At 41.2% G+C, this 23,169-nt stretch overlaps 4 protein-coding genes across 4 annotated transcripts; all 4 read left to right on the top strand.

The window, feature by feature from the left end:
- Positions 1-2,140: 2,140 nt before the first annotated feature.
- scinla (scinderin like a) lies at positions 2,141-9,340 on the top strand. Its single transcript, XM_054602285.1, has 17 exons — positions 2,141-2,271; positions 3,518-3,710; positions 3,861-4,015; positions 4,568-4,732; positions 4,820-4,969; positions 5,088-5,180; positions 5,293-5,425; positions 5,622-5,710; positions 5,818-6,033; positions 6,122-6,255; positions 7,151-7,241; positions 7,640-7,810; positions 7,910-8,084; positions 8,176-8,291; positions 8,409-8,486; positions 8,597-8,657; positions 8,737-9,340. Exons 1-17 carry the CDS (start codon positions 2,164-2,166, stop codon positions 8,904-8,906), a joined length of 2,298 nt encoding a protein of 765 aa, XP_054458260.1. The 5' UTR covers positions 2,141-2,163; the 3' UTR covers positions 8,907-9,340.
- Positions 9,341-9,679: 339 nt separating this feature from the next.
- On the top strand, positions 9,680-11,649 carry zgc:109982 (uncharacterized protein LOC553564 homolog). The gene is made up of 6 exons (XM_054603236.1): positions 9,680-9,776; positions 9,964-10,125; positions 10,276-10,455; positions 10,530-10,623; positions 11,118-11,301; positions 11,413-11,649. Exons 1-6 carry the CDS (start codon positions 9,680-9,682, stop codon positions 11,647-11,649), a joined length of 954 nt encoding a protein of 317 aa, XP_054459211.1.
- A 1,262-nt stretch (positions 11,650-12,911) lies between these two features.
- dr1 (down-regulator of transcription 1) lies at positions 12,912-16,461 on the top strand. Its single transcript, XM_054602989.1, has 3 exons — positions 12,912-13,826; positions 13,916-14,079; positions 15,231-16,461. The coding sequence occupies exons 1-3, from the start codon at positions 13,607-13,609 to the stop codon at positions 15,375-15,377; spliced, it is 531 nt and encodes a 176-aa protein (XP_054458964.1). The 5' UTR covers positions 12,912-13,606; the 3' UTR covers positions 15,378-16,461.
- Positions 16,462-16,692: 231 nt separating this feature from the next.
- On the top strand, positions 16,693-20,526 carry LOC129094608 (protein wntless homolog). The gene is made up of 12 exons (XM_054602851.1): positions 16,693-16,798; positions 17,021-17,284; positions 17,380-17,504; positions 17,591-17,746; positions 17,854-17,990; positions 18,698-18,866; positions 18,956-19,053; positions 19,142-19,205; positions 19,306-19,449; positions 19,547-19,630; positions 19,746-19,896; positions 20,426-20,526. The coding sequence occupies exons 1-12, from the start codon at positions 16,693-16,695 to the stop codon at positions 20,524-20,526; spliced, it is 1,599 nt and encodes a 532-aa protein (XP_054458826.1).
- Positions 20,527-23,169: the final 2,643 nt, after the last annotated feature.

Raw genomic sequence — 23,169 nt, 5'->3', positions numbered from 1 at the left:
GCAGCATCTCGACAGCCGACAGGAAGAGAATAAATAAACTTGTCAAGAAAACCAGCAGTGTGCTGGGGTGTCCACTGGATACGGTGGAGGTGGTGGGAGACAGGAGGATGATGGCCAAGCTGTCATCCCTGATGAACAACACCTCCCACCCCATGCAGGACGCCCTGGCAGCTCTGTGCAGCTCCTTCACCACCGGCTGCTTCACCCCCGGTGGTGAAGGAGAGGTACTGCAGGTCCTTCCTTCCTGCTGCTGTCAGGCTGCACAACCAGCTCTGCTCCCAGCAGACCACATGACACTAATACACTAATACACTAATACACTGTGCAATACAATATTTATAATAGTTTCTGTCTGTATATATATTTTTACTGTGGATCTATACTGTTTTTTTTACTGTTTTTATTGCTCATTTGCTTATTTATAATACTTATTTTGATCTTGTGTTTTTTATTTTATTTTTATTTACTATGTCTCTTGTTTTGCACTATCCTCTTTGCTGCTGTAATCCTGTAAATTTCCCCGCTGTGGGACTAATAAAGGATTATCTTATTTTATCTTACTCCTTTTTGCAACCAGAGGAGTTGCCCCCTGCTGGCTGTTAGTAAGAATGAAAGTTACAGGCATTCCGCATTGGCTCCACTTTTCAGACCCTAACGTTGCTGCCTGCTCTAGCAATTTAACAAAATGCCTTACCATTCCCCATATCTGGAAGATCCAAGCCTATCTAACTTGAAATTAAACTGACCCTTGAAGGTTTCAAAAGATATCCTTCATGAGCTTTTGAACAAGTGCTGCTGCAGGAAATTACAACTCATGAGACGCATCTTCAGGCAGTTTTGACTGAGTGACTTATGTATCCGCACATATCCCTTGCTCAGTTAGGAAGACCCTGTTGTCAAACCTGTGATTAGACTGCATGCTTCACAGAGGTGTTCCAGCAAAATACTGTATGAAGTGCATTTCAGTCCCACTCAAGTTCGAACAAGCAGCAAGTAGTTGGCAGCCTTTTGACTTTGGTTGGCAGCGGTTAGGATTGCCTCTGCACTTGTGTATGTGTTTGGTCTTGTGGAGGCACATTGGTATGCCCCATACAGGGACTGTGTGGGTTGTGTTTACCCTGCACAACGGGACAGAATGTGCTGATGCAGCTCTGACAGTAGGAGTGACGGACCCAGCCCTAACCTGAGGCGACTTCCGGGGCTCAGAGGAGAGATTTTTGCCTTAACTCTCTGTCAAGCTGCCACACGGGACTCGGAGTGGTCACAAACTCCAGTCAATCACACCTAACACTTACTAAAACAGCAACAATGTAAGAGAGTGGTGCAGGGATGATGTATTTTTGTCTGGCCTCTAACCCAAATCCCATTCAAAAACCCCCCTTGACCTCGAGAGGAGGCAAACCGGAAAGGCAGGTCATTCCTGCAGCACTCTAATGCCAGATCAATTATGCCAACCGACAAGAAGAGTGTGTATCACAGTACGCGCACTATATTAGGTCCAAATAATTCTGCAGTTTTTGTTCCTGCAGTGCCTGCAATTAGATTACGTTATATTTGGGCAGAACCGGGCTAACTGTTGCTCCTAGTTTCCACTTTTCATGCTTAGCTATCTGGCTGTTGGCTGTATAGCCATATATTCTCCAGGTCGAGCGAGGTAACAATCTACTCAGTTCTCTACTATAAAAGAGAGTTCCTGTATGGCTGAAACATGACTCAAATGTGCTTGATGACAAATCAGATTGAGTTGCCTTAATGTTTAAGTTCAAACCCCAGTAAAAGTAATACATTCTACCCCGAACACTGCTGAGTCAATGGTGACTTGTCATTTCACTTATAGTACCACACGTACATAATAACATCATTTTCCTTTTGTAAATAATGAATAATACTTATACCTATATGTCTACAATAAACGTAAAACATGACATTGTTGTGATGTTGTTGTAATAGCTGCATGCACAGATTGTTAATAGATGCAGCATAAAGGAACTTAATGGAAATATTAAAACGATTGCACTTGAGAGTTTTTCTTTTGCAAGTTGGCTCTCAGATTGTTTTTTCCATCGAACCCTGTTACATGAAGTTACTTAATGTGTTTGGGGCGGGGTTGTTCAGACTGCAGCTGTGTCGGGATGCGACTGAACACGTCTCTCCTCAACGCGGATGTGTCTCCGCACTATAAAACACAGCCAGTCAGCCGGTGCAGAAACCTGGACGTGCAGACGGACAGCAGTGTCAACCCTTTCTCACCCTGTCTTCTGTCCTCACCAGGTAATGCCAATTGTTCATTATCTGCACGTTTTTGCTAAATGCTATTGAATGCAATAAAAAAAACTCTCTGTAGATATTCAGATGGATATTTATGAAGTAATAGACCAAATGCTTTGATCAACTTTTGAGAAATTCGCGTCTATTATTCATAGCAACAAGTGTTACAAGTGTTCTGTCCATCCTGGAGAAGGATCCCTCCTCTGTCGTTCTCCCAGAGGTTTCTTCCTTTTTTCTCCCTGTTAAAGGGGTTTTTAGGGGAGTTTTTCCTGTGAATGTGAGGGAAGGACAGAGGGATGTAAGGACAGAGGGTGTAAGGACAGAGGATGTGAGGGTCTAAGGACAGAGGATGTGAGGGTCTAAGGACAGAGGATGTGAGGGTCTAAGGACAGAGGATGTGAGGGTCTAAGGACAGAGGATGTGAGGGTCTAAGGACAGAGGATGTAACATGTGCACAGATTGTAAAGCCCTCTGAGGCAAATTTGTAATTTGTGATTCTGGGCTATACAAAATAAATAAAAATAAACTGAAACACGTGAACTCTTTCTGCATCAAAGTAAGCAAAACAGTTGATGCCTCACAGAGATACATTTTGACAGTGCTGTAATAAATACTCAAAATGGTGTTTTTCCTCTGGTGCATGATTCATATTCTTTGCCTATATCAATTTTCTCCTAATGTTCCAACACTCGCTGTACAGAAGAGGGTTTATGTTTTAGCCTTTGGCTTTTGGTTGTGGCTTTTCCATGCCTGGAAAAATACCAACATTGCTTTTGCAGTTTGACAATAAGTTCAGAGGAAACTCCCTTCATGGAGCATCAGGTGATTTTGTTTTCCCCACTTTATACCAACCCACTTCTATTAATTGCACAGCACCTGTATTACAGGTTAAGCAGCAAATGATGCACAGTGAATACAGTATGGATCTTTTGTTCGGAGATGAAGAGGATTTTTAATGGAAATTAAGTAACATAATGTACTGTTGATTGACTTTTGGATGCTTTGTGATGTGCACAATTAATTTCCCTGAAAACATTAATGCTTTTTCAGGGGATGATGTAAAAAAAAAAAAAGGTGGGGACAATGCTTGTATGAAAACATGACGAGAACAGCAAACTACAAATCTGTATGAAACTAGGGCTGAAACGATCCATTATTTTAATTTACTGATTAATTGTTTAGTATAATAAAATCTGTCATTGTTGTGGCCTGATGGGCTACTTGTTCATGAAAATGTATTTTACCTCAGTCCCAGAGCACTATGGCGTTACACAAGGAGTTCACCACTGCGGGGAAGAAGCCCGGCCTGCAGGTGTGGCGGATTGAGAAAATGGACTTGGCACCAGTCCCTTCTAACCTCCATGGAGACTTCTACGTTGGAGACTCCTACATAGTGCTAAACACCACCTCTGCTCCGTCTTACAATGTTCACTCCTGGTTTGGTAATGGACTTAGATTCTCTGCCGACACGCCAAAACAATCTCTTGCTTATTAAGTGAATTAACCCCAGCTAATTTTTCTGTCTGTGCTCTTTTTCATTTTTTACTTTCATTCATTGTTTTTTCTGTTATGTTTTATCTGTTAAACCGCAGGCGAAGAGTCTTCCCAGGATGAGAGAGGGTGTGCTGCCATCTTTATGACCCAACTGGACGCCTTCCTCGGTGGAGCACCAATACAATTCACTGAGTTTCAAAACGAAGAGTCCCTCACCTTCCTGAGCTACTTCAAGTCTGGCATGAAATACAAGGTGAAACATGATTTACATAGTTATGTTGTTTTCATGGTAAATCTATTTAAAGACATATTTTCCCGGAAACCCCCCCCCCCAAAAAAAAACTGTGACCTCTTCCTTCAGGAATTTTTTAAGATAAATTCACTTCTTTGTACCAGACTACAAAAACAAATAAAACCAATGGAATGACCTAAGCCTAAAGGGGTTGTTTAAATGTTCCAAGTTTATATTGGAGGTGGAGCTCGTCACAGTGCTATTCTGGGAAATGTTTTGGTTGCTTATCCGCTATAGGTTTCCATGGGGAGTTTGAGCTGGCAAACAAGGCAAGCAGAAACATGTTTTCTGATGCCACAACACAAGAAGCAGAAGTAGGAAAACCAACTATAGCCAGTGCTTTATTTTAGTATTAGGGATGGCGAAAGTATAGGTTTGAATAACAATAAGCCAGATATCTTTAAAGGAATAACTTGATATCTTATATCAATTTTCAAATCGACATACCATGCAGCTGCAGTTTGATGTCATAGTACTGATGCTTTATTCTTCCTGACTTTACTCCTGTCAAAGGCAGGTGGAGTAGCCTCAGGCTTCCGGCACGTGGACATCAACGATTCTAAAGGTATCCAAATCTTGTTGAGAGTTAAAGGGCGTCGGGCAATCAGAGCCACAGAGATGCCTTTCATCTGGGCTAGCTTCAACAAAGGAGACTGCTTCATCATCGACCTGGGAATGGTGATCTAAAAGACATACTAAATAGCCAAATGTTTTAGACTGAAATAGTGCAGGCTTCAAGTGCTAACTTTCTTCTTTACCTCCCAGGTCATCTACCACTGGTCTGGCAGCGAATCCAATTTCTTTGAGCGCCTGAAAACCACTGAGCTGGCCATTGCAATCCGGGACAACGAGCGAAAAGGTCGTGCTGATCTAGAAATGATTGATGAAGGCTCCGAGCCAGAAGATGTCATTAAAGTGAGCTTTTATTTCAATTTTTTCAATTTAAAAAGCTTTATTCAGGAAAGTCTGGCTTTGGCAGCGAGAAAGGATTTGAACACAATGTTGCAATCTGTGTGCGTGTGTTTATTTATAGGTGCTTGGACCCAAGCCCGACCTCCCTCCAGGAAGCTCTGATAGTGATCTACACACCGATAAGCAGAACAAGAACCTGGCATCTCTCTATTTGGTAAATATGCGCAAATGTTACGCTTCGAAGGAATGACTGTGGATAAATGTTGCAGTATATTTAATATTCACATGATAAATGTAGATGTTTTGATCATCTCTCTACTTTCTAGATTTCCGATGCTGCCGGCTCCATGACGAGCACTTTGGTGGCGGATAAAAACCCATTTAAACAAGACATGCTCTCCAACAGTGAATGCTACATCTTGGACAATGGAGGAAACAACAAGATATTTGTCTGGAAAGGTATAACACCACGACATATGTCCATTTCGGCAACCTCTTCTTATTTGGATCCTTCTGTTTTGTGTGTCTATCAATGCTTAGTTCGCTCATAGCAATAAGTTTTTAGTCAGCGCTCAGTGCTGGGAAAACATGACACATCCATATTTTTGACAAAAGCTTGTAGTCTCTAACCACTGTACCAAACCCCAAAATATAGGCAGCGATGCAAATACAGATGAGCGCAATGCAGCACTGGATGCTGCAAACAAGTTCATCAAAGACAAGAATTACTCCCGAAATACCCAGGTAATGTGGTTAGGTAGTGAAAGTCTGCTACCGGAACTTCGTCCTCCCCATCTTGTCGTCCTGTTTATGAATATGCCTGCTCCTCTGTCCGCTTCTGACATGAACAGATCCAGATATTGCCAGGGGGGGGTGAGACCACCCTGTTCAAGCAGTTCTTCTTCAACTGGTTGGACAAGGAGGAGACCACTGGCCCGAGCGAGGCCTACACCATCGGTCGCATCGCCAAGGTGAAGCAGATTCCTTTCGACGCCACCAAACTCCACAGCGACGAAGGCATGGTTGCCCAGCACGGCATGGTGGATGATGGCTCCGGGAAAGTCAAGGTGTGGTAACTTGCCTGACTACATCCGTGCTAGATATTCATTGCTCCAGAAATTATCGTGTAGATGTGACAATGGTCGGTGTCTTTAGATCTGGCGTGTGGAAGGAGGGGATAAAGTACCTGTGGACCCATCCACCTATGGACAGTTCTATGGAGGCGACTGCTACCTGGTGCTGTACTCCTACAACACGGGAGGCAGAGAGAAGCATATCATCTACACCTGGTGAGTGCAAACCTTTGAGCATGGCCGGATCTACCTGTTAGGGGGGACTGGGGCAAAACAAAATAATTGTTGGGACTCTACAAGCCCCCCTTTATTTAGGTATATGGACCATGTGAGCACATTATTAACTAAAACAAGGTTAAAATGCAGGAAGCATCTAAGATGATATTTTATTCTGGTAGTAAGATCTATTTGTGCACCTAACAATTCAGCATAATCTGCTTTTTCAAAAGATAGTGTATGTTGTGCCAGATGTGGATTTTCAGGAATGTGTAAAGAGATTTAAAATCCTTTTTTACAAAGGTGGGCGGCGGTGGTTCGATACCCGGCCTCGGCAGTTGATGTGTTCTTGGGCAAGACACTTAACCCCAAGTTGCTCCCGAAGGCTTGCCATCGGTTGCATGAATGTTAGTTAGAGTCTGATGGTGGCACCTTGATGGTAGCCTGTCATCAGTGTGTGAATGGGTGAATGATATGTAACATACTACTGATTGTAAGTCGCTTTGGATAAAAGCGTCTGCTAAATGACTGTAATGTAATGTAATGTATTACAAATTCCCTTTTTTTGGTGACCAACCTTTATTTGGTGTTTGACAACATTCACACAGAACACCAGAGTCATATATGCATACAATTGACTGGCATATAAATGCAAGAGGATATGTAATAAAGTGAGAATGAAAATAGACTAGGAGAGACTACACCCGTTTATGTATGGACATTTTTCCATACATAAACAGTTAGTCTGTCTTTATAAATCATTCATTTAGATTAAACTAAACTGATTTCCTGGGGCAGTTTGCTGCCTTGCTCTTCAGACTTTTGTCAATATCACCATTGATTTTGCTGGAAGCGTGAATGAGTTATGAATAAATGATGGCTTTGCTCTCTTCAGGCAAGGGACTAAGTGCACAAAGGATGAACTGGCTGCTTCAGCTTTTCTCACCGTCCAATTGGACGACTCCATGGGTGGAGCAGCTACCCAGGTGAGATATTGACTGTGAAAACAATCTGTGGTATAATAACTTAGATTTTTCTTTGAAGGAATAGTTCTTGGGAAATACACTGACTTGCCCAGAGTTGATGAGAATATCAATACCACTCACATAAATGTACCTCAAATAAGTAGTTAAGTGTTAATGAGTGAGATTTAGAAGTACTGGTAGGTGAATTACTCCCAGTTTTTATGCTAAGCTAAGCTAAGCTAATCAGCTGCCTGCTCTAGCTTCATATTGAGCGGATGGACATAAGAATGGTATCGATTTTCTCATCTAACAGCAATTAACAAACTATTCCTTTAATGACTTACTCAAGAAGATAGTGTGAACGAGTCCTATAGGCCTTCATCAAACTTGTTGGCTAAGCGACTGCTGTTTCTCGGCAGATTCGTGTCACTCAGAGCCAAGAACCCCCTCATCTTGTGAGCGTGTTTAAAGCCAACCCTTTGGTGGTCCACCTGGGCGGGACGTCCCGCGAGTCTGGGGAGAGCAAGCCCGGCAGCACACGACTCTTCCATATCCGCCGGAGCTCAACCAAAGCCACACGGGCTGTTGAGGTCAGCTACATTTTAACACATTGACTGCGCCTCAGCTGAAGCTTCATAATGAACGATTCACACAATTCTCTCCCTCTCTTTGTGTCTTGCGGAACGCAGGTGGCGCCCACTGCCTCCTCTCTCAACACCAACGACGTGTTTGTGCTAAAGTCGCCCGATTCCCTGTTCGTGTGGAAGGGGAAGGGAGCGACTCCGGAAGAGGAGGATGCAGCCAAGTATGTCGCCGGCCTGCTTGGAGGAACTGCCACTGAGGTGGAGGAGACCAAGGAGCCAGGTGAGCAAGTGCTGGAGGGAAAAAAAGGAAGGCTTTGATCACTGCAGTGTAAAATATTTATAGAAAACCATTGTTTTCTCTCCGTTGTCAGCTCATTTCTGGAAAGCACTGGGTGGGAAGAAGGACTACCAGACCTCCTTGGCCCTGCAGAAGACAGTCAAGCCTCCAAGACTGTTTGGCTGTTCAAACAAGACTGGTAGGCTGATAGTGAGTATCTTAGGTTTTCATCCATTTAAATTAATTATTGGTTATTTATTTTATTTTGATGCATTTCTAACTGTTTTTAATACAGCCATTTTATAACAAGCCCTTTTCTATATTAAGGCAGAGGAGGTGCCCGGCGAGTTCACACAGATGGATCTGGCACCTGATGATGTCATGATTCTGGACACCTGGAATCATGTACGCTAATTTTCACTTTAAATGAAACGATTCAGTGTCAACCCTCACAGATCAAAAAAAATGTTATTGCTACTGTATCCCTAAACCCCTTTGAATATTTCTCCCGCCAGATCTTCGTTTGGGTTGGAAATGATGCCAATGAGACTGAGAAAACTGGATCGCTCAAGATTGGTAAGACAAAGCTTTTAAAGATGAGGAGAAGTGACATAAGAGAATTGGTTCAACAAATGCATCCTTGTTCTCCTTTCAGCCGAACAATATGTGAATTCAGACCCCTCTGGGCGTCGCGGAGTCCCCATCTGCACCATTAAACAGGGGAACGAGCCACTCACCTTCACCGGCTGGTTCCATGCCTGGGACCCCAAGATGTGGGAGAAAGATCTTTTGCTCTGCCTGCAAGAACGTATCGCAAAGCATTAGTGGAAACAGCAAGAAACCTGCTAAAATCCATTACTTATCGTGTGTCGTTGGACTTCAAACAATAATCAACCCGTAGATATCGTGAGCTTGGCATTTCTAAATTCTATGTGGGCAGCAATGCATTAAAGACTAGATTACAGATTACATTTTGATGTATTCAGCACCAATAAATTTGCAGGGAACGGGTCTGGAATTTTCTTTGCAGCTTTGTTTTCATTCTGTCCTATGCATTGAATTAAAAATTGTTAATAATCCAGTGGAACATGGTGCATTTCCAGCCCAGCGTGGCCTTAAGGACATTTTGCAAATTTAGATCGTCATGGATGAGATTCTGATCATCGTTTGTGTATTTCTGTTTGCAACGAAAGAAATTTTTATGTAAGTCTTTTTACAGCGTAGCTTGCAAAGACAAATATAGATGGGGGAATTCTGAATTTGAATAAACATAACTGATTGTCTTTTCTGAATGGATTTCTTTATTCAAACAAGACCCTGTGATTTTTCTGTCAAATATTTTAAATCAAGTCACTGCAGTTCCCCGCAGCAATAAACTTGTTATCATGAGCCTAAATCCTCACTGGGCACCAGCACCATGTGTAGGCCGTAATCTTCAGACCATCTGCACAAGGCTTCTGCTGAGTTGCAGACCTGTGGATTAAGGAGCGGGCATTAAAAGTGCCTCCTCGTCCCCCGCCACCTCCCTCTCTTTTGTTCCCCTTCGTTCTCCCCTGCTGGAGTTGCTGGAGCTGCTGGACAAACACTAACCGGGCACAATGACCCAGAAGGTGGTTCTCATCACAGGCTGCTCCTCTGGGATCGGCCTCGCCTTGGCTGTACGCATCGCAAAGGACGAGAAGAAGAGGTTCATGGGTAAAATTGACTCATTTATATGATCTGTGATGCCACTTTGGGGTAAATTAGAAAATATGTTTTTAATTTGTGATGGTGCACGGCCCTTGTTGTTAATGTTCAAAGCCAACCTAGGCGCCTGACGTCTCTAATTCTGCATCCATTAGTATATAAATTCACAGCTTTAAACTCATTTTGCTTGTTGCAGTCTATGCCACCATGAGGAACCTGAATAAGGGTGATGCACTGGTCGAGGCGGCAGGTCGCACCCTGGGTAGGACTTTGGAGATCAAACAGTTGGACGTATGTGACGAGGACTCCATCAAAGCCTGTGTGGACAGCCTGCCAGAGCGCAGGGTGGACATTCTAAGTAAGCCAACACCATTTGGTTCAATTTAGTCAGAAAAACTAGAGTGGCAGCTTCTCACGAGATTTAGTTTTGCTACTAGTTTTCCAATTCACACATTGTACTGTATAGGCTTTGATAACATTTCTTGCCATGCCTGACTTCCTCTCACAGTAAGCAATGCTGGGATGGGTCTGATTGGGCCTATCGAGTGTCAGTCCATCGATGAGATGAAGACCGTCATGGACACCAACTTCTTTGGGCTTGTGCGCCTACTGAAGGAAATCTTACCTGACATGAAGAGGAGGAAAAAAGGCCACATCGTGGCCATAAGCAGCGTCATGGGCATTCAGGGTGAGGACGGTCACATATTGTGTTTTTTTTGGTGAAAAATCACCGTCCTAACAGTGTCTCACTCTGTTTTTCAGGGATTTTATTCAACGACGTCTACGCAGCATCCAAGTTTGCAGTGGAAGGCTTTTGTGAAAGCTTAGCAGTGCAAGCCCTGAGATTTAATCTCAAGTAAGATGATTCTTTTAGGCCGCTTCTGCAGAACAAATGGTCCACGCACTGCTTGCTTTGCTCTTTTTATTCTGCACAGCTTTCTCAGTGAGATTCAAATTGTACTCACACTATAAGAAAAACTTAATTCCCCTTCAGAGCCCACATGTAAATGCCTGCGAACTGACACTTATCTGTGTCGAAACATCCGCACACTCATAGTGCAAAACCAGACCCACCATTGTCCTACCATTGAGAGGAACATATGCCAGGCAAAGAATGTTGTGGCAAGAAAAACAATCGCACCACAGCACACCCTGTTCTGGGGCAACTGCTAACACAGCATCATTCAGTTACCACATTTTAAAGGGAATAGCTCTGCAGGATGGTTTCCAATAAATACAGTATATTAAAAGTATCTTAGTAGCATTTGGTTACCTTTTAACTTAGCATGCTGCTCCCGTGCTTCCCATTAGGGGAGATATGATGATGTTTGTACTTCCTTCTGTCCTCAGTATCAGCCTGATAGAGCCAGGTCCAGTGATAACAGAGTTTGAGCGTAAAGTCTTTGAGGAGGGCATGAAGACTGATCTCAGCAATGCTGACAAAGTGACTGCTGATATGTTCACCAACATCTACTTAAAGAACTACAATCAAATCTTTGAAACCCTTGGGCAGACTGCTGAAGATGTAGCAGAGGTATAGTATCTTTCGTCCTCAGAAAATCTTCACCTCATCACTTTAACACAACTGAGATGAGTTACTGTGCATTTTCTATTCCTCTGGTTCATTTTTGTTATCCTCCTATAGCATACTTTCAAGATCATGACCATGGAGAACCCCCCTTTCCGTCATCAGACAAACACGCTTTACACCCCTATGACCACGCTCAAATATGCTGACCCCGAAGGCGACCTCCAAATTGACACGTTTTACAAAATGGTGTTTGAACACGACAAGGTCTTCAACGCCAGTCTGAACTTCCTCAAACTTCTGCGCTGGAGAAGCCGCAAGAGCTTCACTTTGGAAAAGGACAAGAGCAACTAGAGTGTCATGTTGTCTTTAACTAGATACATTCATCCATGTGTGGGTTGACTGTAATTTTCCTTTATTTCCTTCCAAATGTATTTTTAGCTGTGTGAAATACTGAATCAGTGATTATTGTGAACAAATAAAAATACGCTATAAATAATAATAATAAAGAAAAGTTATACATGTGTCTGTGAGCTCCTGCTGCAGGTTTCAAACCATACCCTGGCATATTTAACCGACGAGCATAACTCTCTCAACTCGTTAAGCCTCCAAGCCCTTTATTACGCAACATGTAAGTAGTAAGCAAAACCTTGAAGGGCAGAGACAAAGTCAGTGCACCAGATGAAGCATTTTGTTGGTTACTCTGCCTTGTTGAGAGGTGATGTTTACATTTAAAGACATTCTGAACATTCAGAAGCCATCTTTTTTTCATAGATATGCATCATTTTGTGAATCAGCTGAGTTGGTGACATATTTTGTGACACTGGATTATGTAAAATGTTTACATGTGGCCTAAACTGGGATTCAGCTGTTTGCATCACATGGACTTCTACTGAGAAGCATTTCGTAAAGATATTCAAGAGTTCTTGGTATGTAGGCAGAGAGGAGACGAGAATAGAGTAGAGTAGAAAATGTGTAGCGTTAATTCTCCAAGTGAACAATAGATGGCGGTATACACATTATTATATTCCTTTATTGATCCCCATGGGGGAAATTCAAGTGTTGCAGCAGCTCAACTACACAGACACAGACAATAAATACACATACTATACAACTACACAGACAATAAATACACATACTATACAACTACACAGACATAATACAACTACAGACATACATATACAACTACACAGACAATAAATACACATACTATACAACTACACAGACAATAAATACATACACAGACAATAAATATACAACTACACAGACAATAAATACACATACTATACAACTACACAGACAATAAATACATACTATACAATACTATACAACTACACAGACAATAAATACACATACTATACAACTAAATAAAGATAGATCTGAGTGGATATTATAGTAATAGGGAACATAAGTATAAAGAAAACATTGTCTGCAGTTGCTGTGCATGGAAGTCGAATCTAATGAGAGAATAGCTGATTGTTTGAATGCAGGACATTTATAAAAGTGATGACACAAATACGGAAAATAGTATTTGAGAGTGTAGAGACAGTGCTCACTAGGAATACAGTTTAATACAGTTTAATACAGTTTATAAGGACGTCTGGACTGGAAAACACTCCACAGAGATGGACACTGGGGGAGACTAAACCCCGACGGTGGCAGTAATCAACCGAAGAAGAAGAAGAAGAAGAAGAAGAACACCGCATCCGGCTCTTTGTTCGACGTCATTTCCGGATACATTTAAGCTAATGCTACCCAGAACACAAAATCGCAAATGAACTGCTTACAGCTGTGATATGTTTGACATGTGAGGCTCAGTCAGTCATCGCAGGGAAGAGTGTCTCTCAGTGCTGTGACTTCATTCTGTCGTCTCTACCTGACAGCCTCTCAGTCACACATGCTCATTGTTAGCCTAGCGTTAGCCTAGCTTTAGCTTTAGCCATGCTCTCACTCCGCTCTCACTGGTCTTCTGGTTTGCGGCTTGCTTGTGACAGGGACCGCAGCTACTAGCTAGCTTGGTAGCTAGCTAGCTTGGACACCCCCAGTATTAACGTTTTTGTCTTCTTATTTGTTCGTTTTTTTGGACATTGCGTCTTTACAGGAACCGCACAGCGTTTGTTAGCTCAGTTAGCAAGCTAGCCAACCGGCTTATTGTGAGGAAACGTCTTTTTCTCTCGATGACATTTAAGTCTGTGTGGACGTTGCCTTGAGCCGGGCAGTAACCTCCCTCCACCGACGTGGGCTCGTCATCGTCTGCCAGCCCGTTTACACCACCCGGATCCTTCGTTTCTGTGGTCGTTCCTCTTCCACGATGGCTTCTTCCTCTGGAAACGACGACGACCTCACCATCCCCAGAGCAGCCATCAACAAGATGATTAAAGAAACCCTCCCCAACGTACGAGTGGCCAACGACGCCAGGGAGCTTGTGGTTAACTGTTGCACAGAGTTCATACACCTCATATCCTCTGAAGCCAATGAAATATGCAACAAGTCGGACAAGAAGACCATATCTCCTGAGCATGTCATCAATGGTGAGTCAGGGTCCAGCTAATGCATTGAGGTGTACAGGAGCCATGCATGTGTAATTCTTTCACTTTCGCCTCTTGTTCTCACAACACAGCTCTGGAGAGCCTTGGTTTCGCATCATACATCACGGAGGTGAAGGACGTCCTGCAGGAGTGTAAGACTGTAGCTCTGAAGAGGAGGAAGGCCAGCTCTCGACTGGAGAACCTGGGCATCCCAGAGGAGGAGCTCCTCAGGCAACAACAGGAGTTGTTTGCAAAGGTATGGTCCTGTATAGTTCTAACACATCTACAAGTCTCTGTGTATTGATGCTGTGTGTGAGCACCTCCATTTTACTGTGCATCTGATGTGGGGCTCGGGGCTAGAAATCAGTGCGTGATTGCAATATGATTCCCACAATAACAGTGGGATCGCAATACAGGTATGAGATATTGTACGGTTGCAATCCGTGTATGTGTTTGTGTGTGTGTGAGAGAGTAAAGAGGAAAAACAGAGTGGTTTAAACACTTTTTCTGCATAATTGACCCAGATTCACAATTTGGAAGAAAGCGACTAATATATTAGATTACACATTACAGTCTTGTGTCAAAAAGTCAAAATATAAGTCAAACAACGGTGTAGTTTAAGCAAGTATAAGTATTTAAACTGTCGTCTAAAATGTGAACATGATTTGTGAGATAAGTGGAATATCTGTTTACTGAATTAAGACATGCTTTCATATTTATCGGATTCATGGAGCAGCATGAAAACTTTCAAAGTTAATAAGCCGACTCTATTTTTCTTCATATTTTTGCACACGCTCTGGAGTAGTTCCCCTCTATTTCACTGCACATGTGGAGAAATATCACTGTGACAAAGAAATCCTTGAATCTCGTTTGTGATATAAATGTATCACAACCATAAAGTGGCAGAAGATAATGCTGTTAAAACATCTGCTGTTAGTGAGGATACACCACTGTCTCAGTGTTACTATTGGAACATGTTGAAATATTGTGGTAGCCATGTACAGTGGCTCTGGAGATAGATATGTAGGGGTCATTTAAGGGCGACGTGGGGTCAAAGCAAAGGTGATGAGTTTTGCTTGTTTTTTATCTGCGTTTTAAAAATACACAACTAAATCTACTTTTGCAAGACGCATCCATTTAATTGACTTGCAGCGGTTCTTTGGTTCTAAATGTATCAGTCTAATCTAAGACATCTAATGCATTATAATTCAGCCTCGGTATGGAATGCAAAAGCCTTAATGTGATCATTTTTCTAATTTCTTACTGTATTTGAATCAATATTCTGTCATATTTAAGTTGCTCAGCTGCAATTTTACACTAGATATCACCTTCACGTTACTTTGTAACCGCCTAATAAGCTCTCAATTTGTGTCATGACTCTGTTTTGGTTTGACTGTGTTCCTGCAGGCGCGGCAGCAGCAGGCGGAGCTCGCCCAGCAAGAGTGGCTACAGATGCAGCAGGCTGCCCAACAGGCACAGATGGCGGCAGCATCTGCCAGCGCCGCCCAACAGGCCGGTTCCTCTCAGGATGAAGATGAAGAGGAAGACATGTGATCACATGACGCCACTCCGCTCGTCCGAATCCCCTCCTGGGACAGCGCTGGCACACAAATTCCTCAGTGCTGTCATCGGCAGAGACATGAGGCGTGTTTGACCGCCGGTATAAATCAGTGTAACATGGATAATGCACATTGGAATGGACACTGAAGATAAAGATGACGAGGGATTCCAAGATAGCCTCACGTTCAGACACCAGAACCTGAAAATGATTTGGAATGAGAGGCTGCAAAGTTATTGATCAGCATCATCTTCCCTCCCCCCTTCCCCCCTCAAATGCTTCTGTTTAATTATGTCTTGATATTACGTTGTGAGTAATTTGTAGATTTCTGGATGTGTTGTGGACACTGCGGGCAGACACTGCCTCGAATATGTCAGTGAATTTTGGTGATATTGCAACAAGTGTTCGCACCTTCGGGTACTGCACCAGATAGCTTACTTATGTTATCCGTTGTACTAGATCCCTTCTGGTGGTTTAGGAGAACTGCTTTAGAATAATTTCAGAGCAGTCGATTTCTCCTTTCTTGTGGTTTGATGGTCACTTTTACAGAAAGGGTTTTCTTTATCCCCTCTTGATGTATTTGTTCAACAGAGGATAATTTGAGGGGTTGTGAATATAGGACTTATTTTGTTATGTAGAGAAATAAAAGGACATTTTGGTTAATTTTAGCTCAATCAGCTTTATGTTGCATTTCCTTTCTACCTTGAACCACCCGCAGTATTGCAAATTAGCTACACGTTTCAGAAACTGTATATTTTTGTCTCATAGAACCAAAGACAGAGGACAGACTAACAGCCCAGAGTTAGTGTTTTTTTTAAAGGTGTAGGTGCTGGGGTGATTCTCGTCACTGACTCCGGGTCAGTATAAATAATGTTAAGGATTATTAACCTTCGACTTTGTAAGACGCTTTGATATCCAGGCTGAATTTGTTATTTCCCCTTTCTTCGGGTGCAGTATCAAACATTTGCATTGTGACTGTGGTCGGTCCACAGTGTAAAGACAAGTAACCTAGTTGTGATACACATTCACTCGCCTATGCTACGAAGTTGTATTCTTTAAGCAATAAAGGAATCATATTTTATAGACAACTGTTATGTCTTTCTGTTATGTCTTTAGAAAACCAACTTGGTTTTATTGTTCTCTGTCTAAGCACATGACTGTTACTCCCCCGCCCCCCTCTGCACTCCCTCAGAGATGATTTGTGTCCCCTGGGAGAGACAGATGTGTGTGAGCAGGTAGACGAGCAGCAGTGGAGCACTTAGCCTATTGGGAACTCAGGCTGGCGTGCCACTTTTCCAAATCCTCTTAAAAATGTCAGGTGCAATCATGGAGAACATGAGCACTAAGAAATTGCTGCTCTTGGGTTTTTTTATTCTTGTTTTCCAAGTTATTTCCATCATGGTTGGAGCACTAATCGGTAAGTAGTCAGATTATTTACATGGTTATATAATAGTATTACTAGAAAGTAACCTGCATGTGTTTGCGTTCAGAGTGCACCAAAAAATCTATTTGTTTTAACCGTCTTCCCCCTAAGTGGCTAAACAAAAATAAAGAAGAAAAAGCTTTATTCTGTCTGTACTCCATAGGCGGTTAACTCAAACCACATGTCTCTGACAGAGTATCCCCCTTTTTGCCATAGCTCCCAGTCCCACCAGTGCCATTGGCTACTTTGCTACCAAATGCATTAATCGCCACAGGGCACGCGGCTGGCTGGTGCCGTGGGGATCGAACCGGTGCCAGCAGATCCACAGTTTTGACGAGCCTCTGGCAAAAACGCTGGATGCCAACGACATTGTTTTCGCCGTGCACGTACCTCTTCCCAACACGGAGATGAGTCCCTGGTTTCAGTACATGCTGGCTGTTCTACAGTTTGAAATCGCTTTCAAGATGATCAATCAGATTGGTAAGAGGAGTGTGTTAGTCATACTTTTAAATAATATACCGTCCGAGCTCCTCAGCTCTTGTGGATATTTAATTAACTAAATGTTGTCTGTGCAGAGGATGATGTTCTCATCACTATTGACGCTGGCCTGGCATACAGGGATGATTTGACATCTGAGTGGACCACAAAGTTTCACTCGGTGGAGCAAAGGCCGCTCAGGTGCATATTTGCAGTCCCTAAGGTAAACCTGCATGACTGCGTTTAAAACATTCAAAATAAATTATAATATCTCTGCTTGGTAACCTGTAACAGTCCCTGCTATTGCAGACGTATGAAAACGAAGGTCGCTTTTATCACTGTGACCCCATCCCATTCATGGAACTGGGAAGTGTGGCCCACAAGTATTTTTTGATTAACCTCCGCCTGCCAGTGAATGACACAGTGAACGTTGGTATTGGAGAAATCAAAGACATCCATATAGTGGTGAGCTTAATTCTTATAATTTACCTTCCATTATACGTTTTGATTGAATTCAAGTCTCAAAGCGAGCATGTGTTTTATTCAAACATTTAATGTCCCTCTTCTCTAAGGGCATCCACCAGAATGGAGGCTTCACTAAAGTCTGGATAAGCATGAAGACCGTGTTCAGTCCCTGGATATTTGGGACAACAGTTTGGTACTGGCACAGGATCAGCCTCATGGCAAGACCTCCAGTCCTTTTGGAAAAGTATGAATACATATTACCCCCAAAAAATAATCTAAATGTCATTTAAAAAAAAAAAAAAGATTTCGTTATTTCATGTCACAATTTGTAAAGCTAGTTATTTGCTAGTTAGCTAGTTGGCAGTTAGTTAGCCTGTTTGGTGGATGGGGGCATGTGATTGGCTGAAAGATGGATGGGCGGGAATTAGCAAAAAATTAAGTGAAAATATGAGAAGTAAGATTATGAAATGAAATGGGACATGTAATAAAAATGTCACTGGGAAAAATACCCTTATTAAATGTTTTATGGTAAAAAAAAAAAAATATGCTCCATTAAAACAGGATACAAAATGTCATAAAAAAACTTTTATATTTTATATTTTATTTCATAATGAGTTCAGTTGATTTAAGTTGATATTGAACACTTTGGGGCTCCATACTGACTTCAGATACAGAAAATATCTTTTTTTTTTTTTTTTTTTAAAGGTAGAGTGACATTATACAAACAGCTCTAGAGCTCTTAAGCTGAAACACTGAGTGCAACCCAGGCTCTTTAGTCACTCAGTGCTTACTTAGAAACACATGTTAACCCGTCATACTTTCAAGAGGTGCTTCAGGGTGGTAAATGAAAAGTGCTTGATCTTAAGTGCATGTTTGGCCTGGTAAAACCGGGTCAATACTCTGCCTGCAGCAGAATGCCGGCCCATTTTAGCATGCATCTGTCTTGTCCAGGGTGATTTTTGCTCTGGGCATCTCCATGACGATCCTGAACGTGCCTGTGGAGTGGCTCTCCCTGGGCTTTGAGTGGACGTGGATACTGCTGTTGGAAGATGCTCAACAGGGCGTCTTCTACTCCACACTCTTCTGTTTCTGGATCATCTTCTGTGGCGAACACCTCATGGTTAGCACCTTCTCGTTCATCCTTGCTGTACTTTTCACCACGCTTTCATTCCAGTTGGGCAAAATTTCTTTCAACAACAAATCTTTTAGGACCAAAGTCAGAGGAATCGTCTCTCAGCATACTGGTGGCAGGTTGGGCTGGTGATGTTTGGCTCATCTCTTCTCCTCGTATTTGACCTGAGTGACAGGTAGAGACATGACTGCTTTTGATGAGGTTTTATTGTTATATGGTTACAACTTTATTTAAATATTAATGTGCTTTATTTCTTAATAAAGGGGGGTTCATTTGACCAACCCTTTCTACAGTGTCTGGGCATCAGAGATTGGGATGAAGCTGGCGGTATCCTTCAGATACTAATGCTGCATCAAAAGAACACGCTTTAAATGTGGGTCTCTTTGTGTCACCCAGGCCTTTGTTTTTTCCTTGACGGTCACCACAGTTTACCTTTATTATCGTGGCAGGGGTCTCTGTTTGTCTGTACTTCCTCTCCCTGTGTGGCATGGTGCGTTGTGTTTTCAGTAACATTGGCGGGAAAATACAGCAACTTCCTGCAATGCCAAAGGCTAAGAGAATGCGTTATAAGGTTTGATTTGTTTGATTTGTTACATTTAATATCTGAATCACAATAGATGAAACAATATTCTGGCTGTTTCTTTTTCCACTCTTGTTGGTTTTGGCAGGGTATAATCTTTAGGTTCAAGATTTTAATGCTGGTAACTCTAGTGTGTGCCGCCATGACGGTCATCTTCTTCATCTTAAATCAAGTAAGTGATACCCCTCTAATGATCAACATGGAGGGCTATAATTAAGTTATTATTTACTATTGTGACATGCATTATCTGTTTACAATTATTCCAAATGTCTTTGATGTTTCACCAGTTAAGTGAAAGTCACTGGCACTGGGGAGACTACACCTTCCAAGTCCACAGTGCTTTTCTCACAGGGATCTATGGCATGTGGAACCTGTATGTGTTCACCATCATCTTCCTCTATGCGCCCTCCCACAAGCAGGGCAGAAGAAAGTCAGGAGGTCAGTAACATTTTAACTTCATAGTTAGAATGATACGGAAGCCCCTGCCAAGTGAGGAAATAATTGGTGATCTATTTTAATGTCTTATCGAAATTGTTCTCTGTCCTGTGTTTATGACTCAATAACAGGATACTTTTCTTAGTGTTTATTGTTGTTATACTCATTTTGCTGACACAGAACTGAAGTGCATCACTACCCTGTGCTATTAAAAGGTCCAAAATTGTCTTTATTTTAAGAAAGACATGACAGTAATAATACATTACTTGCACATAGATAATATATGAACTTTGTGTTTATAGTGCATGGAGAAATTTAAAACTCACCTGGAAGAAAACATGAATGATTAAATCCTACTTTAAAACATGGGGCAGTGTTGCACTTCAACCTATTGTGGCCAAAATGAGTATTACAACAACACACACACACATTTATTTATATATATAAAAAAAAGAGAATGAAACAAGAAATGTACTTGGTAAACATATAAAATGTTCAAATGTTTGTCTAAGAATATGTTCACTATTGACAGATGTGCTGGAGAAGCCAGAAAGCCAAGAGACCCAGCTGACATGTGGAGAGCAGGGACCGACAGAGACCTACAGGACCACTGGGAAGGTGGCTGAGGAATAACTGCCAGAAAACCTTTTGTTTTGTTATTTCATTAAACTGATGATGCTTCTGAAAAGTTTATAACTACATTATCAACACTGCAGACTGTCTAGAATATTGTAACTTTCAAGTAGCAGTGAAATATATATGATTCAAAACGTAGTTTATATGGAAAATGTAACTTATAAGAAGATACTATATGTTGAAGTTGTAATACACAAGTCTAGATTAGAGGAGCAATTTCCACAGGGCCCAAGAAGCCCAACATTTACTAGGTAGAAATGTAACTTTGTTCATAGTAACTTTGTTTACAGGGTTCATAGGGCCTCAAACTGCACCTGTGTCCCTGGGCCCCCTAAATCGGACTATGCTAATACAGCTTTCTATATTATAATGCAGTTTTTTTCTCAAGATTAGGGGGAAAAAAGTGCATGAGATATTACTGCAGTTACTACAGTAAAATCAACGATGATGCATCAGCATGAAAACTCTAATAATGTTAGTTACAGGGGAAATATGCACAAGCACTCCTTTTACTGCTGTTACCCAAAGTACACAAAGCTGATACTACTTCTGTATTTGTACTTGTAGGATTTTGAATGCAGGACTTTTACTTGTAACAGAGTATTTCCGTGTTGTTGTATTGCTACTTCTATTGTAAGTAAATGACCTAAATTCTTCATCCACCAATGAATGGAGAAAATAATCAGCAGATTAATGGATGACGAAATCAATAGTCAGTTGCAGCCTTTAGTGTAGGCCTATCATACAGTGTTTGAGTATTTCCTACCACATGACCACATCATACAGACTCCACATTACATGCTGACTATCACATCAATTTAAAATGCATGTCATACACACACGCATGTCAAAACAACTGCTTCAACTACATCTAAACTAAAATGTAAAGTGGCCATATTCATAGAAGGTGATGTAGCCCATATGAGCCCTGTGTGTGGACAATTTAACATTTTACACAAACTGCTTGTTTTTCAACTAGGATTATTAGTTATTAACATCACGTGTTATCCAAATATTCTCACGTGAATTTGTATAAAATGAAGTTAATGTAGGACTATGTACATTACGAGCTGGAGGCCAGGAGTACCAGCAGAGGACGCTGTTGTTCTCCTCCAAACAGGAGAGGAACCAGAGTCCAGCCCATCACTCAGCAGCAGGTGTCTCCTGTCTCCTGTCTCCTGTCTCTGTGATCAACGGGGCTCGATGGTTATTTTCTGCTTCGTGAAACCTGTTACTCGACACATCTAGAGGTCTTTTTGTTTTTCAATGAAAGGAGATCCACTCGAATTATTTCATGGCTCGACTTTGAAAACTAAAAACACGAAAACACCGAGAGGCCAGGTGAGTATCAGCACGGAGATGTATATTATATTATTATATTATTATATTATTATATTATTATATTCCTTTATTAAATACCATACTATACAATGGAAATTCAATGTATGCAGCAGCTCAACTATACAACTACACAGACAATAAATACACATACTATACAACTACACAGACAATAAATACACATACTATAAACTACACAGACAATAAATACACATACTATACAACTACACAGACAATAAATACACATACTATACAACTACACAGACAATAAATACACATACTATACAACTACACAGACAATAAATACACATACTATACAACTACACAGACAATAAATACACATACTATAATAATACAATACACAGACAATAAATACTATACAACTACACAGACAATAAATACACATACTATACAACTACACAGACAATAAATACACATACTATACAACTACACAGACAATAAATACACATACTATACAACTACACAGACATACTATACAACTACACAGACAATAAATACACATACTATACAACTACACAGACAATAAATACACATACTATACAACTACACAGACAATAAATACAACTACACAGACAATAAATACATACTATACAACTACACAGACAATAAATACACAACTATACAACTACACAGACAATAAATACACATACTATACAACTACACAGACAATAAATACACATACTATACAACTACACAGACAATAAATACACATACTATACAACAAAATAAAGATAATAGACAGTAATGCTGTTGTTAAAAAATACCTGTAATCTGTCACCTCCAGTCGATGACCAGAAACAAAAGCGTATGTACACAAGGAGGATGTAATGTATTTTATAAAGATTCATATCTTGTCTGTGTGAGTTGCTATCCAATAGTTACGGTATTTCAGATTTAAATATAGAGCAAGTTGTATTCTGTACATTCATTTATTGGTAAACGTGTTTAATGCAGCATAATTGACAGGTGGGCATATACAAGACGAGGGAAGTTGCTTCATAAAAGTATATTTCCGAAGAATCATTGAATATTAGGGAGATTTACAAATAGCATATCTTACTAGATAAATGATGACATATGTCTCAAAAAATATGGAAAACCTACCCGGTGTTATGTTGCTTTACAGCTTATTAATTATATTATTAATATATCAGAAGGGAATCAGACGTTTAAGGTCATACGTGGAAACACTACCATCCTTTGTCTCATGAGAAAGTAAATTGAGCATTTGGAGGTTTTGATCATATACTTTATAGAGAATGATAGTTCCCCGAAATTGAA

This window comes from Anoplopoma fimbria, chromosome 8 (assembly GCF_027596085.1).
Source record: "Anoplopoma fimbria isolate UVic2021 breed Golden Eagle Sablefish chromosome 8, Afim_UVic_2022, whole genome shotgun sequence".
Taxonomy (NCBI): Eukaryota; Metazoa; Chordata; class Actinopteri; order Perciformes; family Anoplopomatidae; genus Anoplopoma; species Anoplopoma fimbria.
Note: the sequence above shows the minus strand (reverse complement) of the source record. Positions and strands in the feature narration are given on the sequence as shown.

Excerpts from the sequence above, each read along its gene's own strand:
- dr1 (XM_054602989.1), top strand. The coding sequence starts at position 13,607 with ATGGCTTCTTCCTCTGGAAACGACGACGACCTCACCATCCCCAGAGCA. Across the intron at positions 13,827-13,915 it reads TCCTGAGCATGTCATCAATG|CTCTGGAGAGCCTTGGTTTC; the intron begins GTGAGTCAGGGT and ends CTCACAACACAG. Across the intron at positions 14,080-15,230 it reads AACAGGAGTTGTTTGCAAAG|GCGCGGCAGCAGCAGGCGGA; the intron begins GTATGGTCCTGT and ends GTGTTCCTGCAG.
- zgc:109982 (XM_054603236.1), top strand. The coding sequence starts at position 9,680 with ATGACCCAGAAGGTGGTTCTCATCACAGGCTGCTCCTCTGGGATCGGC. Across the intron at positions 9,777-9,963 it reads CGAGAAGAAGAGGTTCATGG|TCTATGCCACCATGAGGAAC; the intron begins GTAAAATTGACT and ends TGCTTGTTGCAG. Across the intron at positions 10,126-10,275 it reads GCGCAGGGTGGACATTCTAA|TAAGCAATGCTGGGATGGGT; the intron begins GTAAGCCAACAC and ends TTCCTCTCACAG.
- scinla (XM_054602285.1), top strand. The coding sequence starts at position 2,164 with ATGTGTCTCCGCACTATAAAACACAGCCAGTCAGCCGGTGCAGAAACC. Across the intron at positions 5,426-5,621 it reads CAAGATATTTGTCTGGAAAG|GCAGCGATGCAAATACAGAT; the intron begins GTATAACACCAC and ends CCCAAAATATAG. Across the intron at positions 5,711-5,817 it reads ATTACTCCCGAAATACCCAG|ATCCAGATATTGCCAGGGGG; the intron begins GTAATGTGGTTA and ends TGACATGAACAG.
- LOC129094608 (XM_054602851.1), top strand. The coding sequence starts at position 16,693 with ATGTCAGGTGCAATCATGGAGAACATGAGCACTAAGAAATTGCTGCTC. Across the intron at positions 19,054-19,141 it reads GTATTTGACCTGAGTGACAG|GGGGGTTCATTTGACCAACC; the intron begins GTAGAGACATGA and ends TTCTTAATAAAG. Across the intron at positions 19,206-19,305 it reads AGATTGGGATGAAGCTGGCG|TTTACCTTTATTATCGTGGC; the intron begins GTATCCTTCAGA and ends CGGTCACCACAG.